At 38.9% G+C, this 24575-nt stretch overlaps 2 protein-coding genes across 4 annotated transcripts in view; both read right to left on the bottom strand.

The window, feature by feature from the left end:
• LOC107228051 (zinc finger protein with KRAB and SCAN domains 8-like) overlaps positions 1 to 24575 on the bottom strand; it is a 490765-nt gene that overhangs the window by 206804 nt on the left and 259386 nt on the right. The gene's annotated exons all lie outside the window — the stretch shown is intronic.
• LOC124293714 (putative nuclease HARBI1) lies at positions 6381 to 9406 on the bottom strand. Its single transcript, XM_046735792.1, has 6 exons — positions 9302 to 9406; positions 8401 to 8637; positions 7950 to 8279; positions 7586 to 7730; positions 7332 to 7494; positions 6381 to 7242 (listed from the first exon to the last, which is right to left on the bottom strand). The coding sequence occupies exons 1-5, from the start codon at positions 9371 to 9373 to the stop codon at positions 7379 to 7381; spliced, it is 900 nt and encodes a 299-aa protein (XP_046591748.1). The 5' UTR covers positions 9374 to 9406; the 3' UTR covers positions 6381 to 7242; positions 7332 to 7378.

Below are 24575 nucleotides of genomic sequence, written 5' to 3'. Positions count from 1 at the left end.
GTAAATGTTTATATTATTTTCTTTCTAAATAAATCAATATTTACGAATGCTTGACTCGTTTATTGGCGTCTTATAACAAAACAAGTCAGGTCTGGATTAAAATATGAAAATACTGATTGTTTCAGGTACGACAGTTGCTACAGAAAAAAAGGGTAAGCAACCCAACCCTGCCAAAATTTCGAACGTGGTATGGAGTTTAGTGAAGGAGCATTGGTCGACTTTCCCGAACAAAAAATCGCATTATGGAAGCTCCAAAACTGAAAGAAAGTACTTCGAGAATCCAGACTTAAACGTAAAAAAAATGTTTCACGCATTCCAAGAATATTACTTTGATAAAACAGGGAAGCAGCTCTCACTAAAGTACCCAACGTACCATAGATATTTTCGGGAAAATAGTGATTACTCGTTTAGGCAACGTAAAACAGACGTCTGTGATTTTTGCACCGAATGTAAAATCAAACTATCGGCAAATTCATCAGATCCGTGTAAGGAATCGTTCCGTCTACATGAAGTAAAAGTTGCGGAATACAAGGTTTTGCGGCAACAGTGCACAAAGAATATTAACGATGATACTCTAACTGTTGAGTTCGACTACGCACAAAATCTTCCGCTTCCAAAACTGAACGTTAGCGCACAATTTTACAAGCGATTATTGTGGCTGTATGTTTTCAACACACACTGTTTTAATGACGGTGACAGCAAATTTTTTTGCTTCTTAGAATGTGATGGTGGCAAGAACGGTAACTCTGTGTGTAGTTTTTTGAACGATTTTCTGGTAAAAAAATTGACTGAAAATCCAGAATTAAAAAAAGTAGTTCTTTTGTCTGACTCCTGTGGGGGGCAAAATAAAAACAAGACTCTCGTACGATATTGTGCTTGGTTGTCGGTCAAAATGGGAGTTGAAATAAATCACATCTTTCCGGTGCGAGGTCATTCATACTGCCAATGCGATAGAAATTTCGGTGTTTACGGAACTGTTTTAAAAAAAGTAGAGACCGTCGAAAATCCTATCGAGTATCTCGAAATAATGAGGACCGTAAGGCACAAACCAAAAGCTTTCGAAGCAGAGATGAGTGCCCACTTATTAAAAGAATGGGATAAAACTTTGGATTCATTTTTTCTAAAGGTTCTAAAAGCTAAGGGAAAGAAATTCACGATCCAAAAGTATGTGAAGTTATCATACAAGCCAACAGGCACCATGTCCGTTTACGCGGACTATAATGGCGCTCCGCAAAATTTCAACCTGTTCAAATTAAACGCTTTTGTAAGTAAAGATACCGAACTAGCATTAGCAAACCCGGCTCCTGTTGGAATTAAGACAGCTAAAAAAAATGACGTGCTATCTTTAATGCCTTTTGTAAAACCGGTTAATAGGGAATGGTATAAAAATGTGCTGCGGGGTACCTGCAACGACAATGATTCGGCTGAAACAGACGAAATGGACTCTGATTGAACCTGATACATGCCGTTTTTTAAATGTCAATTCCTAGTTTAGCTTTTTTTATATGTGTTCACCGCGACCATGAAACACCCATTACAGTAGAAACTGGATGGACTATTATCGTCATCATATTATTTTAATCCAAAAACGTGTTTGTACAGATTAAAAGTCGTTCTACAAAAAAACGACTTAAGTCTTACTCCGAATTTCCGTGATAGCACTGTATTGGACAATATTTAATAATTGTTATTACGTTTGTATATCATTTTTGGGTACCCCACCTATGTAAAAAAATAAAAGTTCCTTGTAAAATGCCTTGTCAAAATTGAAATATCGACTGTTGAATCTTTACTTGCCTTTTTTATGCCAAAACTTAAGTCGACTTAAGCCGTTATTTGACCCATAGGCTCAATTACGATCGGATAAAAAAGACAAACTCATCGAATTTAGTCTTTTCCCTTGTTTAAATTGTAATAATGCTTTAAGCTTGGTAAGATAAAATAATTAATACATAAAAATACCTAGTAATAATTGCTGTTATAGGTATTAAAATATAATTTTGTTCTCCAGATTAATGACGACTTCAATAGAGTCTACAAAAATTTAAAGCCTTTCAGTGATTCATGGAAAGTAGTTCAATCTACATTAGAAGACTTTATCTTGTCTAAGAGAATAGACAACTTTAAGCATAGCAGTACCATAGAACAACTTTTTGAATTGACTAATGGTTTGTTTCGGCTTGATACTTAAAAAAAAACTTATCATATAACAATAAAAGTAATATTACATTTTTTAATTGCAGCTGACACAGATGCAATTATTCTTGCATTGTTACTCGACGCAATAAAGTCTACGACACCAAGTTCTACGAAGCGTCGTAAAGTAGACGACGATCAACCCATTGATGAAAAAAAAGGGCATCACAGAATCATTTGTTTTAAATGTAGAGGTAAATTTTATAATTTTGAGACATAAACTTAGAAAAAAGTACGCTGTTCATTGCTATAAAAATGTTTAATAAAATTTTTTTTTTACAGAGCGCTGATGATTTGGATACGGAAATTGATAGAAGAAGAAATTTTATAATTGCCAGCAAAGAACCCGTTTATCCGTTCATGGTTTTTGTTAGACCTTTTTCTTCGCCAACTAATTTTTACGTTGTTGTTAACAAAGTTAAATATTCTTGTGACTCGGCTGTTGCTGCATTACATCTAGCTTTCCAAGTTTACACAACTACTACGTGTTCATTCCCAAAAACTTCTTGGTTTGTGTGGGTGTTTATTAAAAAAGTTGTTTACCGAATAGTATCTCAGGATAAGTCATCAGTTCTTCTCCAAAAAGCATTGAGTTTTATAGAAGAAAAATTAAATATTAAATTGACCGACTAAGTTATAAAAAATTGATCCGAAAAAATTTGCCGAACAAATGCAAGAGTCTGCGGCACTTTTTGTAGCTAAACTATACGATCTATCGGATTTACCTAGAAATCGGGTCAGTGAAATAACGAAAGATATAACTCATATTCTCCAACAACCACCTATAAAATTATTATTCAATCAGCTTCTCAATAGATTACAACATTTAGGCGAATCATCAAGTAATATTTCTGCCTATACCACAATGCTAAACACGTTACGAAATCCATTTCAATCAATAAGCACTGAAAATCAATGTTTTGAATATTTTAAAAATCGTCATACCTACATACCACCTTCTGAAATAATAATTGGAGAAAAATTTATATTTAAATCTGAAAATGACAGTACTGTGATAGGCACCCAAAATTTATATGTACAAGTTGTGCCATTAAGAGATGTTTTTACCAAATTTTTCCATTTGCCCAATATCTTTGAAGATACGCTCGCTTACTTAAGTAAATTACAAAAACAAACTAAATTAATAACGAATGTTACACAATGTACTATATGGAAAAAAAAATTATCTACTTTTGCTAATAAATTAGTTCTTCCGGTTTTTTTGTATCAAGATGACTATGAAACAAACAATGCGTTAGGTAGTCACAAAGGTTTGGGAAAACTCGGAACAGTCTACATCATCATTCCATGTCTGCCACCGCATTTGCAATCCAAAGTTGAAAATATTTTTTTATTAGCCTTGTATAAAGCTGAAGATTTAAAATATGTTCCTTTAGAGACTGCACTGCATCATGTAATAGAAGAAATAAAACATCTTGAGTCTACTGGGGTTACTATTAATACTTCATCAGGTCCAAAACAATTATATTTTTCATTAGCCGGAGTCATCGGAGATAATCTTGCCATTCATTTGCTACTGGGATTCATTGGCAGTTTTTCATCACATCACCCGTGTAGATTTTGTACAATTGACCGTGAAGAAATTAATACCACATTCAGTGAGTCAAGGTGTAATTTGCGTACACAAGAAAGCTACGAAGCAGATCTGATCAAAAATACACCTTCTGTAACCGGAATCGCTAGACAATCAGTGCTCAATAGTATTGAATCATCAAAAACCATTGATCTTTTAACAGTTGACGTTGTGCATGATATTCTGGAGGGTGTCTGTGAATATGACTTGGGTTTAATTTTAAATTATTTTATAGTTACTGCTACATTTTTTACTCTTGAAACGATTAATGATAGGATTGAGAGTTTATTTTATGGAGACGAAGTCCGAAACAAACCAAGAACTTTAAAGAAGTCTCAAATAACAGATAAATATGTCAAAATGTCTGCTGCGGAATCACTCTGCTTTATCAGAAACATCGGAGTATTAATTGGACATTTGATACCGGAAAATGACCCACACTGGAAATTATGCATAATGTTAAAAGGTATAATCGACATAGTAACATCACCAGTAATTCATTCCGACTTGTGTGATTATTTAGATAATTTAATATGCGAATACCTGAAGCTGTTAGTTTTATTGTTTCCTGGATCTCTAAAACCTAAACATCACTTTCTCATACATTATGCCAGAATAATGTTGCTTATGGGTCCTCTCTGGAATTTAAATACAATGAGAAGTGAGAGTAAAAATAAGGAATCAAAAATTGCCGCACGAGCAGCTGTTAATCGAAAAAATATTATAAAAACTATAGCAATCAAACACCAACTACATCTCAGCTATAGATTTCTGCTAAATGCACACACAAGTCAATTCAGTTATGAACGTAGTGCGTTTACCAAACTATTAATTAATGATTTACCTGAATTTCAATCTTTCGCAAGTTGCTTGCCAAAACATATTGAAAACCAGGTTATTGAATTAACTTTTATTAAATATAAGTCCCGTACAATAAAAAATAATAGTATATTAATGTTAGCATCAGAAACAGGTCCTCAATTTTTCTTGGTGCATACTTTATTTGAAGATTATCAGAATAATTTGTCTGTCATTACGAAAGATATAACTATGTATGCATTTTATGACGAGCACTTCCATGCATATCGGATTTATGAAAATGCTTTCCTCGATACTTCTGATTGGAAGCGATTTAATCTTGAAGATTTGGAACAGTGCAGTATAACTCATTTTACGTTCAGTGGTAATGGGCATAAATATATTGTTAAACGCTGGGTTTAAAACCTTTATCTTTAATTTCATATTAAATAGTTTCATTTATGTATTAAAAATGTCTTAAATAAATTTGCATTCTTTTTATTAATAAATTTTAATTGATTGGAATATTATTTAACCATTAGCCTTCTACCTCCCATGGCACCGACATGAAACAAATCACATGAAACATTCAAAACAACTATCATTTTGACTGTACCTGAGTTGTTTTAATTTTGTGCATTTTGTTACTATTTTATTCATTCAAACTAGTGATTTTTGATTTTTTATGATTCGATAACACTAATGAATAAATAAATTATGTAATTTCTTTTTTGAATTAAGACTGACAATTTAAATTATTATGGACTTGAAGATTCGAACGTTCAATCGTAAAAAATAAATAATTGTACATGTTCTTTGACCGTGCTGATTTTAATTTTAAAATACTCAGGAGACTTCCAAAAATACACAAGATCCTCCGACCGTCGGAATCCTTTCAAAAAAATTTTCTGTGGCTATCGATATAAAAAAATGTATAAAAAATGATTGCGACAACGTTCAGATCATCAGGAACACAAATAATTTTTTATCATCTGTCAAAATTTCTCATCATCAGAATAATAAAAAAATTTTTATAAATACAAAATACACTACTGTTTCCAAGAGTGAATTGTGATAAATACTTTGTACGCCACATTTTCTTAAACAAATATTGTGTTTTTTACCATCGCAAAAGTAATTTTTTTAATTTCTAAAAAAATTAATTTTCTGTAAATTTTTGTTTATTGTTCTAATTGGTTTTTATATTTATTAACTCATATATACACATTAGAAATCATTACTCCACCTTAATACATTTCTGTTCATTTTTATTTTTATTTAATTTGTTATATCATACTATAACAATTTGAAATTGCTGTTTTTCGGTTTTTTATACAACGACTCTTGATAAGTTACATTAAGGAATTCAACTATTTCGGTCAGATGGATCTCAGACCAATCTGAGATAGTTGTGTGTACAATCGCTTACGGTCTCCACGCAAATGTAAGATGGATACAGAGTAAATGGTAACGTAGGAATAGGTACTATCTACCGATAGGTTTTAGTACAATGCGAAGTGGGCGCTGCTGCCGTGTGACATGGGTCCTAGAGACATGCGCATAGTATCCACGACTATCTCTAGCTAACAATGTAAGATGGGTCTGGGTACAATCTCGGGTAGTAGTGAGTTAAACGCAGACTGTACCCAGTACAATTCACATAGTCGTAGCTACCATCTGAATATTATTTTTTTACAGATGGGTCTGGGTACAATCCGAGATGGCGCTCATATCCATCTCATTCTTTCCGTGTGCTCAGAAATTGAGATGTAAAATAAAAACGCCGAATGAGTTCAGGTTAAATAAAGTTTTTAATTTTTTTGAACGCCCATCTTTTTTGGCAGGTTATGCACATTTTTTTGTTCGTTTTCTCTTAAATTCCGTAGGATTGCCATGGAAACCTTAAAACATAGTCAGCAGCAGAGTAAATCACAAAAGTTACTTTTCATAGCGAAAAATCGATGAAAGACAGTAGACTTTAAGGAAGCAATACAAATTTAAACTCACGCGCTCTTTCTCATTCAAAAAAATTCAAATTATATACAATTTCCGTCACGTACAGGACATCTCAACGCTAGAGATATGGTATAAGATATATATCTATCAAGTCTCACCAGAAACATACAGTAATGCTCCAAAGTATTTTGAGAATATAAAATTCGTCATCACTTTGATCGATCGTTTCTCTTACTTTTCTTCATTTCAACTTTATTTTCGAGTAATCGAGAGATCATTTTTAACAACTATATAGAACATCGAATTTGTTTCAACAAATAATATTATTGATTTTTGTAGTTTATTCTTGCATGTGATTAACTCAATTACTATGTTTGTCAAAATACTTTTGGGCGCTACTGTATTTCATATGATTTTCCGGATTTTTCACGAAGTCACATATACACCGCCAACTACAAGTGCATAAAGTTGTCTCGGATAAGTTGTTGTTGTACACGGCGTCCCTCAGCAAGGCGTGCTCTTCCTTCAAGAGGTTCAGCAATATAAGGTCCGGGTGCTGGCATAGCATTAGCCTGTGCGACATCTTCCTCGGCGATCTCTTCAAATGGTATTCGATAATGCAAACGCATATTATGCAACATGGCACAAGCATTGATTATTCTTCCCGCCATATCAGGCTCGTACATTAATAAACGTTGCTGAAGTAGAAAAAAATATAAAATGACAATGAGAATAATTCGCTCTAAATTGAGTTTATAATTGTTGACTATTCTGACCACAAACTCACATGTGACAAGCATCTCCATACCGATTTGAGTGCACCAAAACATCGCTCTATAACTGAGCGGGCACTACAATGTGCAGCGGTATATATATATACTCAGGTGATCCATTTGGAGCATTCGATATTGGTGTCAAGAGCCATGGTTCCAAAGGATAGCCTGAATCATCTAAGTAGTAAGATAGGTAGATGAAATTGGGAATATATAACTAGTGAGAAGGAAAGAATAAAATTGACATTCCGATTCCGGAATTACTAACCCAACAACCATGTTTGCCTCTCGCCTTGCCTGTGACACAGCTCCATAAGATTGCGCACAGGTGATTGCATCCAAATTACAGCATCATGACGAGATCCTGGGAATCTGGCGCTCACATTTAAAATACGGTGTTCTGGATCACAAATCTAAAAACAGCATTTTCATTTCAATGGATTCATTATCGACAGTGAAATGTATTTTGCATTATTGTTCATCGATAGTATCAAGAAAATAATGATAATCAAAAGCACCCATTTATTTACAAATTCGAGTGATTACCTGGTAGTGAACTCATGCGTTATGTATGATAATATACCTACATTAATTCTATCATGCATTACACTTGTACTTCAATTTCAGCTAACCATTTGAACATTCATAGAATGATAACCATGGTGATTCACAAAAGCTTCCTCATTCTCTTTAGGAGCAACAATTCCGACATGAGTGCAGTCTATTGCGCCAATTGCTCCAGGAAATGGTCGTGGAGCATTAGCAAATTTTATTTTAGCTGCCTCTCTTTGCTCCGGAGTGGCAGGGAATTTAATCCATCGGCAAAGCATATGATCGTTGATAGCAACGGACACTGATCTGATACACCGGCTGACTGCAGTCTGACTCAAAGCCAATGCAAAATCCTGTCCTATTGCTCTTTGATAAGAACCAACTGCATAAAACCGAATGGCGCAAAGAACCTGTAGGAAGATAAAGAAAGGATCATTAATTGTGAAATTCTTTTGTGATAAGCGCACAGAATGCGCGTATGATAACATTTGCTTGTAACTCAATCGACATACTTTCAGATTATATACTCACTTGAGTTTCCACTGAAAGACCATTTGGGCGTTCACGTTGCAGATGTGGTCTCAGTTCTGTCACGAGGTCCCTCACTAAATCTTTTGAAACTCTGAACAAATTTTTGAACTGAATATCTGGTAAATTGAATACATTCAGCTCATCGCGCAACCTCTTGCAGGTGATTCGTAACTGTAATAATTCTTCGTCCTCTTCTTCAAAATCTGCTATATCGACGAGTAACATTACCATAGCCATCTAAAAATTCAATATTTGATACATGATCTATGGAAAGAAATAGAAACAGCACTTCACTGCTGTTAAGCATACCACTATTAATGCAGAATTCACAGCACCTTATATTAATTGCCGTACACTCGACATCATTCAAATATTATATGTGTACTAAAGCCAGACACTTTAAGGGAATGTGAAACCCTATCCCCTCCTCAAATCTTAAGATGCAGATTTTTTCAAAAGAGTGATGAGTTTTTGGGAATAAGAAAAATATTGGCTTGCGTAAAATTTATAAACGTAGTCCGTAATATTTTGCTTTTTTCCAAAATATTAGAGCACCCATAAAAAAATTTTTAAATATTTTTTGATGTCGGCCGTCGGTGTTTCACATACTCTCAAGAAGAGGTCCAATTAAGTCCCTTCTCTGCCTTTTCGCAGCGATTAGCGCGAGGGAAATGGAGCAAAAAATTCATAACATATTTTTCCCTTAAATGAATGACTAGAAGCATTTAAAATAGTGAAGGCTTCTGCATCTAGCAATTAGACAAACAGCCCAACAATTTTAGTTTCCAATCCATCAAACGATCTTTCAGAAAAATCTGTTAGTATTAGTTTGAGGTTATGTCGTACTGACGCCTCGCTGTAATCGTTTCCCCCTGTGTTCTTGAGCTAATTACTCATTTACAAGTGTATCGTAATTTCTTTTAACATCGTCCTTGTTGTATAATTTACACACATATATGTATATGATGCGCATCTTTTATTTAATAAAATTTTTGGTTTGCTTAGTTCTTAAAGTATATCGCGTAAATCGTATGTGCAGTGTACTTACATTTTAACACTCCGTTCACAAGTATTTAACAATACAAAAGATAATGTAGCGCGAAACACGAAAGTACGGGACTCTAACCTCACTATAACACACTTTCCACAAGTAATTCAATAATAAGATACGTCACATGTTACATTTTACCTCACCTTGCAACGCAATGAAAGACGCAATCTTGATTGCACGGGATCGACAGCCTGCACAATATTCTGACGCTGAATATCGTCACTGACGCAGTTACTGCGCCAATTTGAGATGATACAGAATCGCGTCGTACGCAATATATAACGCTTCCGACGCTATGTCGACTTTGCGTCGGACGCTATTCGATTGCGCCTAGTACAGAATCGACCCCCAGGGATCGTCAGCGTGACCGAAGTTGCAATGGTGAGTGTTGGTACCACGCGCGGTTCGGAGCCAACGCTACAAAGTGCACAACACCGTGCACCTACCTGTCGGGAAACGCGACGGGGGGGGCGTTAGAAGCGGTAAACGACCCCTGCCCAAAATCGCGCAGCTTATACGTAATGGATCGGGCAACGAAAACGCGATTTCTTGTAGATACCGGGGCCGATTTGTGCGTGTTTCCGCGAACTCAGGTGCGCGGCCCGCGCGCCAAAACATCCTACGAACTTTACGCGGCAAACGATACAACGATCGCAACATACGGATTCGTTACGCTCAACCTGAACTTCGGACTCCGTCGGGAGCTCACTTGGCGTTTCGTCGTCGCTGACGTCACGAAGCCGATTATGGACGCGGATTTTCTCAGCCATTTCAGGCTACTCGTCGACATTCGCAATCAACGGCTCGCAGACGGGGTCACTTCTTTTAAGACACCCGGCAAGATCGCAGAAGATAGCCCTAGTATTAAAGCCATTTCCGGAGAATCGCAATACCACGCACTCCTCGCTACGTTTCCGGAGATTACGCGACCAGCGGGGGCACACGTTGAGCCTAAGCACTCAACCTGCCACCACATCCGCACGACGCCCGGACCTCCAGCGACCAGTAGACCACGCCGTTTGGCACCCGAAAAACTACAGCTCGCGAAGAGAGAATTTAGAAATCTTCTGCAACTGGGAGTCGCTCGCCCTTCGTAGTGCAGTTGGGCATCACCGCTGCACATGGTACCCAAGAAAGGAGACGAGTGGCGACCTTGCGGAGATTACCGTGCTCTCAACGATCGGACCGTTCCGGATCGCTACCCGGTTCCGCGTATCGAGGATTTCCCCCAGAGCCTCCAGGGGAACAACATATTCTCCACAATAGATCTGGTGAAAGCGTATAACCAAATCCCCGGAGCACAAGAAGACGTTCCGAAAACAGCTATCACGACTTCATTCGACCTGTACGAATTCACATTCATGTCGTTCGGCTTACGCAACGCAGCACAGACGTTTCAACGTTTCATGGACGAGGTACTCCGCGGCTTGGAATTTTGCTACGTCTACATCGACGATATCCTCGTAGCCTCACGGACAGAAGAGAAGCATCTGCAACATCTGGGGGAACTTTTCAGGCGCTTGAAAAGCTACGGAGTGCTGGTAAATCCAGCAAAATGCATTTTCGAGGCAGTAAAAGTAAAATTCCTGAGCTATAGCGTGTCCGGCGAGGGCACTCGGCCGCTGGCGGAAAAGGTTGAAACCATCCGCACCTATCCAAAGCCCGTAACTACAAAACAGCTACGACAATTCTTGGGTATGGTAAACTTCTATCGTCGTTTCATATCCAAGGCTGCATACCTGCAGGCACCCCTGAATGATCTTCTTCAGGGAAACGCTAAGGGACGAACCCCGGTAAAGTGGACCACGGAGGCTGAACAGGCTTTTGAAGCGTCAAAGGAAAGCCTAGCGCAAGCTACGTTGCTAGCTCATCCCGCAAGCGACGCCGAACTCGCAATCGTCTGCGACGTTTCAGATTTCACCGTGGGAGCAGCACTACAGCAACGCGTAGAGGGAGATTGGCAACCATTGGGTTTCTTTTCGAAGAAGCTCAGCACAGCCGAGCAGAAGTACGGAGCGTATGACCGAGAATTATTAGCCATCTATTTAGCTGTGAAGAACTTCCGGCATATGGTCGAAGGCAGAGAATTTGTGATTTTCACCGACCATAAGCCGATCACATTCGCGTTTCGACAAAAGTCCGATAAGTGCTCACCACGCCAATTCAGACACCTGGATTTCATTGGGCAGTTCACCACGGACATTCGACATATTTCGGGGCTGGACAACGTTGTAGCCGATGCTTTGTCGAGGATCGACGAAGTAGCAGCACCGATCGACTATAACGCTTCAGCGCGATCGCAGGAAGGAGACGACGAACTGCGAACGTACCTACGTGGAGAGTCTGCCTTCCAGCTCAGGCAGGTGCAGATTCCGGGAACCGACGTAGCCGTCTACTATGACGTTTCCACTCAAACGGCGCGTCCATTTGTGACAACGCCTTTCCGAAGAGCATCTTTCAACGCCGTACATCACCTCTCGCACCCTGGAATCAAAGCGACGGTCAAGCTCGTGACGCAACGCTACGTCTGGCCGTCGATTAAGGCGGATTGCCGGCATTGGGCAAGCGGCTGCGTAGAATGCCAACGAGCAAAGGTTTCACGACACACGTCCGCTCCGATCGGGAAATTTTCTCCACCATCTACGAGATTCGAGCACATCCACATCGATCTGGTAGGTCCTCTGCCGATGTCGCAAGGGTTCAGGTACTGTCTCACCTGCGTGGACCGTTTTACGCGCTGGCCTGAGGTATTTCCGGTCGAAGACATCAATGCTGCCACCGTCGCTCGTACCCTTTTCGCGGGCTGGATTGCGCGGTTTGGCACCCCGCTGAGGGTGACGACTGATCAGGGACGGCAATTCGAGTCGCAGCTGTTCAAACAACTAGCAGTTTTGGCAGGCGCGACCCACCTGAGGACAACGGCGTATCACCCAGCAGCCAACGGACTCGTGGAACGTTTCCACCGCCAGCTGAAAGCAGCAATTAGATGCCACACGACAGAGGGATGGACGGAGATCCTGCCTACGATCTTGTTGGGAATCAGGTCTGCATGGCGCGAGGACCTTGGGGCGACAGCAGCGGAATTAGTGTACGGCGAACCATTGCGTTTAACCGGCGAATTCCTCGTATCACGTCGTTCTTCAAGCTGCGAGGACGCTGCCGACTACATCAAGGAGCTCAGGCAACACTTCGCAGAGCTGCGCCCCATACCGGGAACACGACATGGCGAAAGGCGAACTCTCGTTTCGAAGGACCTAGCGACGGCCAGCCATGTGTCCGTACGAGTGGACACCCAAAAAGGTTCCCTGCAGCAACCGTACGAGGGGCCTTTCCGAGTGGTCAGCAGGGGCGCCGGACACAAGACCTGCGTGGTCGAAGTCCGGGGGAAGCACGTCACGGTTTCAATCGACCGAGTAAAACCGTCGTACGTAATCTCCCCGGATGAGAGGCCAACAGAGGGAACAGCCGAAGACGACGACATCGACCTGGCTCGGCACGAGCCAGCCAGAGACAACCCCAACCCACGGAACACCACGCGATCGGGCAGACGCGTCCGATTTCCGGATCGCCTGCAAGGCGGCTTTTCGTGACTCCATCACTAGCAGGGGGGTGATGTGGCGGACACCCGCCACCGGCAAGCCGGCGGAAGACCATAAAAATATTTCCGTTTCTCCACGTGTATCTTTTTCCATAGTTCTTTACAACTAACCTTCGAGTGTCCAGGCCTCGCCTCGCTAGCCGAGGGCCAAGGGTTTGACCCCGCCGGGAATTTCCCGACATGTGGCATTATGGCGCGATGCGACCCTTGGCTTCTACTCGGGGGCGAGCCTGCATTTTTCCCTCATCTGTAACCAGCCGTGCTCTTTGCGCATACGCATCTACCAACTAGCTTCGTCTTTTTCTCCTGTTTTCACATTTCTATTATACTATCCCATTCTTGTAACTCGATATCTCTAATAATAAACAGTTTGTCAATACCATATCACTATCAACCACAATCTCTGGCGTCATCCGTTTCCTAACCTCCCCATAGCACCACAAATCGTACGGTTGCGTTTTCGTCTGCATGGCCACAAAGACCGTCCACCGTGAGATTGTGAGCGATCTCAGTACTGACGCGTTTCTCGCGGCGTTTCGCCGTTTCATCGGTCGTCGTGGGGTCCCCAGCCACGTATTCTCGGACAACGGGACAAATTTCGTCGGAGCAAACAAACAGCTGCGCGAACTCTATGAGTTGCTCGAGACCGAAGAGCTGCAACGGACCGTTGCCACATACGCGACTCAGCGCAACATCATATGGCGATTCAACCCTCCCTTGTCGCCGTATTTCGGAGGTTTGTGGGAGGCCGCGGTGAAGTCCTTCAAACACCACTTCATACGGGTCGTACGAGATCAGGCCTTCACCATCGAGGAGTTCAGCACAATGGCGATAGAGATCGAAGCGATTTTAAATTCCCGACCTCTCTGCTCTCTCTCCTCTGATCCAAATGATCCAGTGGCCCTCACGCCAGCTCAGATCCTCATAGGACGTCCCCTCATAAGGTTGCCAGAGGCCGATATGTCCGAAGTTCCAAACAATCGGTTAACGGTCTGGAATTTTATTACCAAGGCACGTCAGGATTTTTGGCGCCGATGGTACCTCGAGTACTTGAGCGAGTTCCAGAAGCGGCAAAAATAGCAGAAAACCACAGGCCAACTTCATCCAGGGGCTGTGGTGATTCTGATCGAGAAGAACCAGCCGTGTACGCGGTGGCCGTTGGGAATAATCCGCAAGGTTCATCCTGGCGACGACGGAGTCGTTAGAGTCGCAACCGTCAAGACGATGCAAAGAGAATACAAACGAAACTGTACTCGACTGTGTTTATTACCAGACAAACTTTAAACAATATCAATTGTATCATTACATAACCATTTACATATTTGCAGAATATACGATTATAAAAAAGAAAAACATGTTGCTTGCTCTCCTCGCAACGGGGGAAGTCTGTTCGGTCGAACGAATAGTCAGAGGTGTCCAGGCACGAACGGTCGCTCACGCGTGTATACGAACACATGCGTCGCGCGGCCGACTCTCTCTGTTTTGTCTTTGCGTGTGTTTTATTTAGACGAGCATGAAGGTGGAGGAGATAGCGCGGGCCAGGTCCGCGTCAGTCAAGTACTCGAGCGACTCGGGGTCAGTCGGTTCATTCCTCTTGCCTTTTTCTTTTCTGTCTGCGTTTCCGGAGAGGTGGATGAATCTAAAGGGTTTGACTGCAATTCGATTGATACTTGGATTTTGTGGTGTCTTGTATCTTCAAATCTTTCCTGATTGTTGCATGTAGGGGAGCCGGAATAACTTCGGAAGTACACAAACACAAGCGCAGTACGTCCCGCCAGGCACACCGGCGCAGCCCGGTTGTACCAATGAGCAAGCGCAATGCTTGACGCAAGCAATCTACCGATTACCTGTACATACTTGGATTCACACAAGGTAATCCTTCAGGTACACTGAATCAAGCGGTGATACCTGAGCACAAGCGCAATGCTTATACGAAGTCGCCAGCGACTTTATTTACCACGATTACACTGCACGAAACAGTCAAGACGCCCAGCGCAATTATATATAAATATAGATTCAATTCGGATGTTTCAAACGGAACCAGCAATCAATACAACCACATATATATATATATATAATGTCTCCTAATCGTAGATTTCACCTCCGAAATAATTCATTGTGTGAAATATATTTGATATGATAAATATCCTATACACATTGTAAATTCAACATTTGCGAGGGGTTTTTTTTCTCTGAGGTTCATACCTCAAAGATTTTCCTCTCTGAGCCATAATAAAACATAGAACTGATGGTTCAAAATGTATGTTTATTTCATTTATTCCTATCCCCTAGATCCTTGTTTTCTAGAGTTGGAAATCGTGACCAAATTAAAAAATACGTGGCCTCGTTTTTATTAAAGAGGACGCGCTCCACGAAACATCCCAGAAGAGTTGAGAAAATCAAAGTGGGATGACAAAGCGAAACTGGGAGTACTGTTAGGTTACACTGGAACGGGCTACAGAATGCTAATTAATAATAGAGTATCCAACGCCAGGCATGTAGATGTGATAGAGGAAGGAGAAAAGTGCATAGGATTAACAGAGGATAATGAGACTGATAACGAGAGTGAGCTTAGCCAAGCAGAAACCGAAAATGAAAGTTACCAAACTATAGAGTCAGACCAGTCAGAAGAAATATTGACAGAAACAAAAGAGGTGGAAAATAATAATGAACAAAAAACCAAAACTATAGACAAACAACCTGAAGTAAGACGTTCCTCACGAAAAACACAAAGTAATATAAAGTACTTTAACAATGATTTTGTAAGTAACTGCATTTATGTAAACTACTGTGACGCGAATGCACTGAATACGTTTGAGGAGGCGATTGAGTCTCCCAACTCAAAAGACTGGAAAACAGCTATGGATTTTGAAATTGCAAGTCTAAACAAAAATAAAACATGGAAGTTAGTCGATAAGCCAAAAAATAAGAATGTGATTGATGTGAAATGGCTATATAAGAAGAAAGATGAAAATAGATATAAAGCAAAATTAGTCGTCAGGGGCTACCAACAAAAGGATCAGTTAGAAAATGTTTACTCCACAGTTGCAAAACCACAGACGCTAAAAATACTACTGTCCTATTGTTGCCAAAACAATCTACTAATAGACCAAATGGACGTTGAAACTGCTTTCTTAAATGGTAATAGTATCTCTGAGGTTTATGTAAATCAACCTGAAGGATATAGAGTAGGAAATGGTAAGGTCTATAAACTACTAAAGTCTTTATATGGATTAAGAGAAAGCCCACGCTTATGGTATGAATGCTTCAATGATTTCATGACTAAGCGAAAGTTTGAACGAAGCGATCGTGACTATTGTCTGTATACAAATAACCAAGACCAGCAACCAATTTATGTACTACTATTTGTAGACGACTTGCTCATATGCAGTACAAACCAAAACAGTATTGATAATATAAAAGGAAAATTGTCAGACCGCTTTTGTATGAAAGACTTAGGTAAAATTAAGAATTATATAGGTATTAACATTGACTACAATATGGACAAAAATACTATGTTTTTAAGCCAGGAAAAATACATTGACTCCCTAGCTAAGAAATATAACTTAGAGAATGCAAAACTATACAATATGCCCATGGAAACTAATTTAAAACTAGAACCAGCCAGTGATATCGATGTCACAATTAAATATAAGAATCTGATTGGCGAACTTCTATATGTGAGCACAGGCACTAGGCCAGATATTTCTTATTGTGTAAACTACTTAAGTAGATACCAAAACTGCTACAACGAGACACATTTTAAATACGCTTTAAGAGTTTTGAAGTATCTATATCTAACCAAACAACTAAAATTAACCTACACTAAAACCAATAAGACTGATGTACTAGACTGTATGGTAGATGCAGACTGGGCCGGAGATAATACTGACAGAAAGTCTACAACAGGATATGTTATCCGATTATTCAACAACGTTATCTATTGGAAATCTCATAAACAAAATACTGTAACCAAGTCTTCAACAGCCGCAGAATATGTAGCCTTATCCGAGGCAGTAACCGATGTAACTTTTGTATGTAATATGATACGAGAGATTTTTGATTTTGAAACCAAATATCCCGTAAAACTATATGAAGACAATTCAGGGACAATAACCATTGCGAAGTATGGAAATTTCACGAAAAATTCCAAACGTATCGAGGTACAATATCACTATGTAAATGAAAACTGTGAACAAGGTATTATGGACGTTATTAAGATTAAGTCTGAGGACAATATTGCCGATATATTTACTGAAAGTCTATGCAAACGTAGTTTGTAAGATGCCGCAATATGTTAAATATTATATAACCGAAAGAAAAGAAAACTGTTAGATATAACTAGAGGTAAAATACTAAATGTAAGGAGGCGTGTAATAAGAAGAAGGGTAATAAGAAAGAAGCAGTCGCACTATGTTGTAATAGGAATATAGGATAATCGTATCTAACTCAACGTCAGAGTCGAAATTCCTAATGATAAGGTACCCACAATTAATAAATAGCTGCCGAGTCACTTAAAGTCATTTAAATATTACGCGCCGTTACGCCATATTGACTCGAGACGAATAGGGTACAGACATTCAAATTCAGGCTAGCGCGCAGGCGTCAAATTGTCGAGCGAATTATCGATCCAAGCCACGTGCGGCAGGAGCCGACACACTTCTATGTCAGCTTCAGTGGGTAGCATTGGCGTGGTTTGACTCTTGTGTCAACCTATTACACGATTTTATAATTCGACTTTTGTGTCGACCTTTGTACGTGACAATTACATAGTTTATTCTTGTGTCAACCTTATTGTTAGTGCAGTATATTTTGTGACTTGACTATTGTGTTACTTCCGTACAGTTTGACTCTTGTGTCAACTAGTACGTAGTATTGTCTTGTAATTTGACTGTGGAATCAATCCCATCGTAATTGCGAGAGTCGGATTTCGATAACAATTTGTAAGTACAAATAAACTTGTATATCCTGTCCAATTCTTTATCTATGTTCTTGGAAATTTGGATTCTCCCTTCCTCGGGTCCCCAAATGAACTCCCTTGCGAATAGAGTCTATAAATGAAACTATTATTGTTATTTGTTAGCCAACTGAGCTTAGCCGTTATTTCGTTTTCGTTAATTTTGATAATTAACTGGCGCCCAACATAGTATAATAAAATTGTCTGAGCCTCGACAGCACTTGACCCAGGCCGCGTCGAGTAGAAGCAATTCAAAATAAAATATAGTTCAGTATAAATTGTTAATAATCTTGATAAATTATTAAACAAATACAAGGGAGTGAGTTGCTTTTGTCTCAATGTATTATTCTAATTAATAAACATCTAATAATGAAATACCTATCCACGGTTATTTAACAAAGAGAAACCAGAAACTCAAATTTATAAAGCTGTAAATAATTGTTTTCATTTTTGCCTGTTCTTATTAATGTGGGAGTAAAATAACATATGTCAATACGGGGATATAAATAATATAAATAAGGGAACGGTAAAGAATTTGAATCTCTTGTTGACATAAAAGAAAAAGATGAAATCAATGGACAGGCTTAGAAAAAAATAAAATAAATGACGAAAACGATAATAAATACGACTTTGACTATCAATTGAATAAATTAAATATAAATAAAATGTAAATGAAATATAAATAACATATAATAACTCTTTAAATCCTGTCCATCGTCAAAATAATTAAAATTACACCTTCATTCAAACAGTCACAAATAAATTAAAATAAAATACGCCGGAATTAATACACACTGGGATACAAAAATCTTCTATGATGATAATTAAAAAAAAGTTGATAAGTCATAAATATGTTAAAAATCACTCATCCCTTAATTTAGTCCTCGGCAGCAGCTCCGTTGTGTGATTAATTAGATTATGTTGGGACTTCTTCGATGAGGTTCACGATCACGGCTTTTTGAAAGTTTTCCCTTCTTATCTCAGTATTGAGGGACCGACAGGTTTCGTAGACTGCACACGTTAAATTTGTAATAACAGTAGCGAAGTTCACATAGATTCCTCGTATTTGGTGTAATTCGTGTTGTGAATAATTGAAATAGGTATCGAAGTTAAGACAAGACTGAAATTTTGACTGCTGCGGAGTATTCCATCGGAGGACTATTCAGGTTGGTGTCTTTCCGCAGACTCTTTGAAATACTCAGCCGTTTCGCCCGCCTGACGCCGAAATCGTGATGGCTGTGCTAGGTAAGATTTCGCGGGCAATTTTGAATTTAAAATATCGTCACAAAGCAAAGAAAATTCTTGATAATGACGGAGTTCAAACCGATACTACTAACAACAACGAACCGAAAAATTCAATCCATTTAGCGGATAATAAAGATATGCTAGATAACAATGGAGTTGAAACTCACTCTTCAAAACAAAACAAACAAGAATTGACTGTATGTAGAAAGCTTTTTCCAGATGATTGGAATAATTCCAACTATAATAAAATAGTTTTGCTTACTTCCTCTGAACTCAACGATGCTCCCAATATTACTGCCTATGACAAATCTTGTGGCGCTAATGTAAATGGTACATTCACAATGTTTGGAGAACAACAATCTGCAGAATTTCTCTCACTCGATGGTACAAGCGACATCTGCAATATAACATCCCCAAACACTTATCAATCGTCACATTCTGTGAATTTTTCAACCAGTGTGAATCTTAATGGATTTTTTAATGATATTCGTTGTAGCAACCAAAGTATAGCTGAGCAATGAAACTTGAACAGGTTTTTCGTTGAAGTACCTGAGATAAATACAAAGGACAGTAATGTACAGCGCGCAAAAAAGTTGAGGATAATATCAGATGAGATAATCAACATTTCCACCGGAAATGAAACAACACATATCTCAGGAACGGAAACGTCAGGTGATTTTACAGACATGTTCTATCCTGGCATTAACAAAGAGAACTTACTTAGTTGTGAAACAGCATTACCACTCATAGGCACCTCTAACATCCCTTCAAAGAGCTTAGCTTCAGAAAACGTAGTTGATGCTCCACATAAGTCGGGCGCAATTAGTACACCGCTACAAGGGAATCCAACTCTTGGGAACACGAATGAGAATGGTGAGTCTGATTTTGAAAAGATAGTATACCAAGAGTTCTCCTGTATATCGCACCTGTTACAACTATCGCTTGAACTACTAGGCGGTTGAGTGACGCTGCCCCAACTATTTGAGTAGCGAACAGGGTGATGTATGGCAGACAGCGTTAAATTTAAAAAATTGGGTTTGAGAGTCAATTGTAATTGAAACAACATTTTGGGTGAATCACTTTATCGCAACAGACAGTAGTATTAATGTCATTTCAGACCAAAATCATGTATTTTTTATTCTTAAATGTTTGAAATAAGGATAAAATAAGACACTTGTAATATTAGTAGTAACTCATTTTTGTTACTGTGAAGATGAATAGACAATAAAGTAGTTGGCTAGGGAGTTTTTCCTGCTCTTCACCAAAGAGTATAAATGATAGAGTGGAAGGTACCCGTATCGCCCTATTCCAGTGCCCCTAGCGACTCAGAGGAAAAATATAACGCGTATGTGTAGCGTCAGTGAAGATGTGATTGAGTTAGTATAGTCGGTGTGATGACGCGTCGCCCTAATCTTCGGGTAAACATTGGGTTATGAACAAACATTTTTCCAAAGATGCCAATTTATTGTAACGTCAAATTATGTTACAATAACAAATATGTCAAAAATCAAAGCATAGATAATGGACAATGACGTTTTTCGCGTTACCAAAAAAAGAGCAACTGTGAGTAAATATGAATATATAACCTCACTTTAACGGGAATGTTTTGGGTCCTCACGTATCTTCGTATATTATGAAAAAAAATGTACATCGTGATTTTTCATAATACAGGCGTAAAAAATGGCTTGAGTTCATTCAAGCCAAGAATCCGAACCGGCGAGATTTTCGTGTATGTAACATACACTTTGAGTCAAAGTATAGTTATAATAGTTTAAAAGACATAGCTCTTTCTATATATTATCATTCATCAAAAGCATACAAATTTTTAAGATCCTTTGTAATATTACGGACAAGCAGAACCCTTCGAACGTATCAGAGCTTTTTTTCTATTAGAGCCGGGATTAATGAACAAGTACTATTGAAGTTGCAAGATAAATTTAAAGATGAAAAAATTGAAAACAAAGTAGTATCCCTTCTGCTTGATTGATTGAATATGCTTCATTTAGCTCGAAGCTACTATTTCTCACATGGAGGTTATATTTTTACATTTCTTACATTCTATGCTTTATTTATCTATGCTTTACTTCATTCATTATTACACTTCCACTTACATTCTTCTTTCACTCTTTACATATTCTTTTAGCAGTCGCTTAAACATATCAATATTCCTCACTTCATTTATTGCTTGTGGTAATTTGTTGTAGTAGTCGAAGCCTGTGTAAGTTATACTTTTTTTGCCCTGCATTTGTTTTGCAGTGCTGTATATTTATGTTTCCTCGTTGTCGTGTGTTATAATCATGAGTTTCTCCTACCAGCCTCATTTGCTCTCGTAGATAGTTGGGCGCTAGAGCCATTTTTATTCTATGTAAAAACAAACAAACATTATATTTCATTCTCTGTCGTATATCGAGGAAACACAGCGCGTCGAGCATATGCCTCACTCTTTTATACCTGTCACATCTCAGTATTGCTCGCGTCGCTCGATTTTGTGTTTTTTGTATTATGTCCATCCAACATTTATTTATGTTTAGCATTAACGTATTACGATATTCAAAATGAGGTGCAACGACTGTTTTGTATATGATGAGTAGAGTTGGGACTGAGATATATTTATTAAGCCTATACATGAAATTCATCTTTTTTGCTACTTTTTTAACGATGAACATTGCCAACTTGTCAAATCTTAAATATTTGGAAATTACTACACCTAAATATTTTATCTCTTGTACCTCCTCTATCTTCTTTCCTTTTAGTTTCATGTTACAACAATCATTCGTATGCATTTTCCGCGGGTCATAAATTACCATAAACTTCGTTTTGTTTACATATTGAAACTGGATGAATTAGAATTACCGCGAAGAGAAGATTTCTATTCAGCCCTCAGCAATTCGCACATAATGGAGGACGATTATCAGCACGCGAAAAACGTTTGGCGGAAATTCAATCTGTATACGTTGGGCGAATACTCGGATTTATATTTAAAAACAGACGTCCTTTTGCTTGCCAATATATTTGAAAATTTCCGCGCTAGTTGTATGAAAACGTAAGAGTTAGATTCCCTACATTACTACACCGCATCCGGGCTTGTATTCGATGCTATGCTAAAGCAACCGGGGTCAATCTTCAACTCTTCGATGACCCCGAAATGGTGTTGTTTATCGAGAGAAGCGTACGAAATGGTGTGGCTCAGTGTTCCAATTGCTACGCCCAAACGAATAATCGGTTTATGAGCGTCAATTTCGATCCTAGTAAAGAGGAATCATATACTTAATGTATATCGATGTGAACAACTTGTACGGTGTGGCTATGGGTATTTACCCCGTCATTCTTTCGCGTGGTGTGACAACAAAGAGATTCAGGTATCGTCCATTCCCGATGATTCGCCAGTTGGACACATTCTCGAGGTCGACTTGGATTACCCGGTGAAATTGCACGAGATTCATAAAGATCTACCACTCTGCCCTGAACATTTTACACCTCCGGGTGGCAAATCGGCAAAACTTGCAACCACACTTCTACACAAAAATAAATACATCTTACACTATCGTAATTTGAAACAGTGCTTAGCTTTGGGCATGAGTGTGGTTCAAGTGCACAGGGTTTTGAAGTCTGTACAATCCCCATGGTTGAAACCCTACATTGATCTAAATACCGAAATGCGGTAAAATCTAAAAACGAGTTTGTGAAAAATTTTTACCAACTAATGAACAATGTGGTTTTCGGCAAATCCATGGAAAATGTGCGAAAGCATAAAAATCTAAAATTAGTACAGATACGGGAGGGTAAGGGTGGGGCGAGGAGTCTGATTGCGAATCCGAACTTCCATAGCTGCACAGTGTTCGATGAGAACATGGTTATCATTGAGATGAAAAGGTTGAGGGTCTATTTCAACAAACCTATTTTCATCGGCGCCGCCATTCTGGACATATCCAAAATCGTACTATACAGTTTTCATTGCAACTACATTAGAAGTAAGTTTCATAATCAGGCTAAGTTATTATATACCGATACTGACAGCCTTATATACCAGTTCAACGTGTTCAACATCTACGAAATCGTCAAACCTGATGTGGATGAGCATTTTGATACCTCAGACTATCCCCTCGACAGTGCATATGACATCCCCGGGTGAACAAGTAGCGTTTGGGTTTGGTGAAGGATGAAAATATTGGTAAAATTATGACTGAATTCGTCAGTCTACGCGCAAAACTGTATGCATTTCGAACTATGGGGGATAGTGACAAGAAACGAGCAAAGGGAGTCAAAGGTTCAACCCTAAGAACAATCACGTTTGATGATTATAAGGAATGCCTGCTTCGACATGTAGACGTTAAAAAGCCTCAGCATCTCATTAGAAGTAGGAGGCATGCTGTCAGTACAATTGTGCGAAATAAGTTAGCTTTAAGTTGGCGCGACGACAAAAGACAGTTGCAGGATGGTGAAACAGATACCCTACCCTGGGGTTTCGAACCCAAATTACCTGGGGCTATTTAAGAGCTCAGGTCAAAAAAACCTAGGGGGGTAGGGTATCTGGCGCCTCAAAATCGTCGCGTCTTGTATATATATCTATATGTATATATTTTAGAGTAGAAACAGTGTAAATATGTATAAATATTTTCTAGTATGTATAAGTATAAATAAGTATTTAGCATTTAATTTGAATATTACCAGCCTCAGTGAAAAAAAAGAAGTTCCGCGCGCGCGCGTGTGTGTGTGTGTGTGTCTGTGCGTCTGTGTGTAAATAATATATCCTCTAACATTTTAAAAATAGTGGATTAAGCCTACTGGGGATATCAATAAAAAAAAAAAAAAAATGCACAGAATTATCTACTTCTACTAGTGGTGTGGAAACGATAATACTATATTTTAATTACATTTGATCAATTACCCTAGTGTATATTATTATTTTCTAAGACTGTTTTTTTTTTATAGACAAAAAATAAAGAGAGTACCGAGTTTATGCCTCTACACTGTAAAAAATTAGCGGTGGAAACTGGTTCGGAGTTCGTGCTCTAAGTGAATTTGGGAGAACGCACGAATAAGACGAATTGAATATTTATTGAAAAGAAAAGAAACGATCTTATCTCATTTATTTTGTGTCATTCTTCAAAACGAAGGCCACCAGTCATCCTTAGGAATCGGGAAAGGTCGGAAGGAAAACGGCTGTTCGGCAAATAACCTGAAAAGTGCTTACAAAATCTGACACTTGAGGTTAATAAAATGTGAAAATCAAGCAAACGCTCATCGATCTCGAAAAATAATCGTGGCTCTATTTACATTTTAAAAGAAACCAAAGCCTATCCGACACAAAACTCGATTCCAGA

Source organism: Neodiprion lecontei, chromosome 3 (genome assembly GCF_021901455.1).
Source record: "Neodiprion lecontei isolate iyNeoLeco1 chromosome 3, iyNeoLeco1.1, whole genome shotgun sequence".
In the NCBI taxonomy this organism is placed as follows: Eukaryota; Metazoa; Arthropoda; class Insecta; order Hymenoptera; family Diprionidae; genus Neodiprion; species Neodiprion lecontei.
The sequence above is the reverse complement of the archived record's forward strand: the minus strand, read 5'-3'. Positions and strand labels throughout refer to the sequence as shown.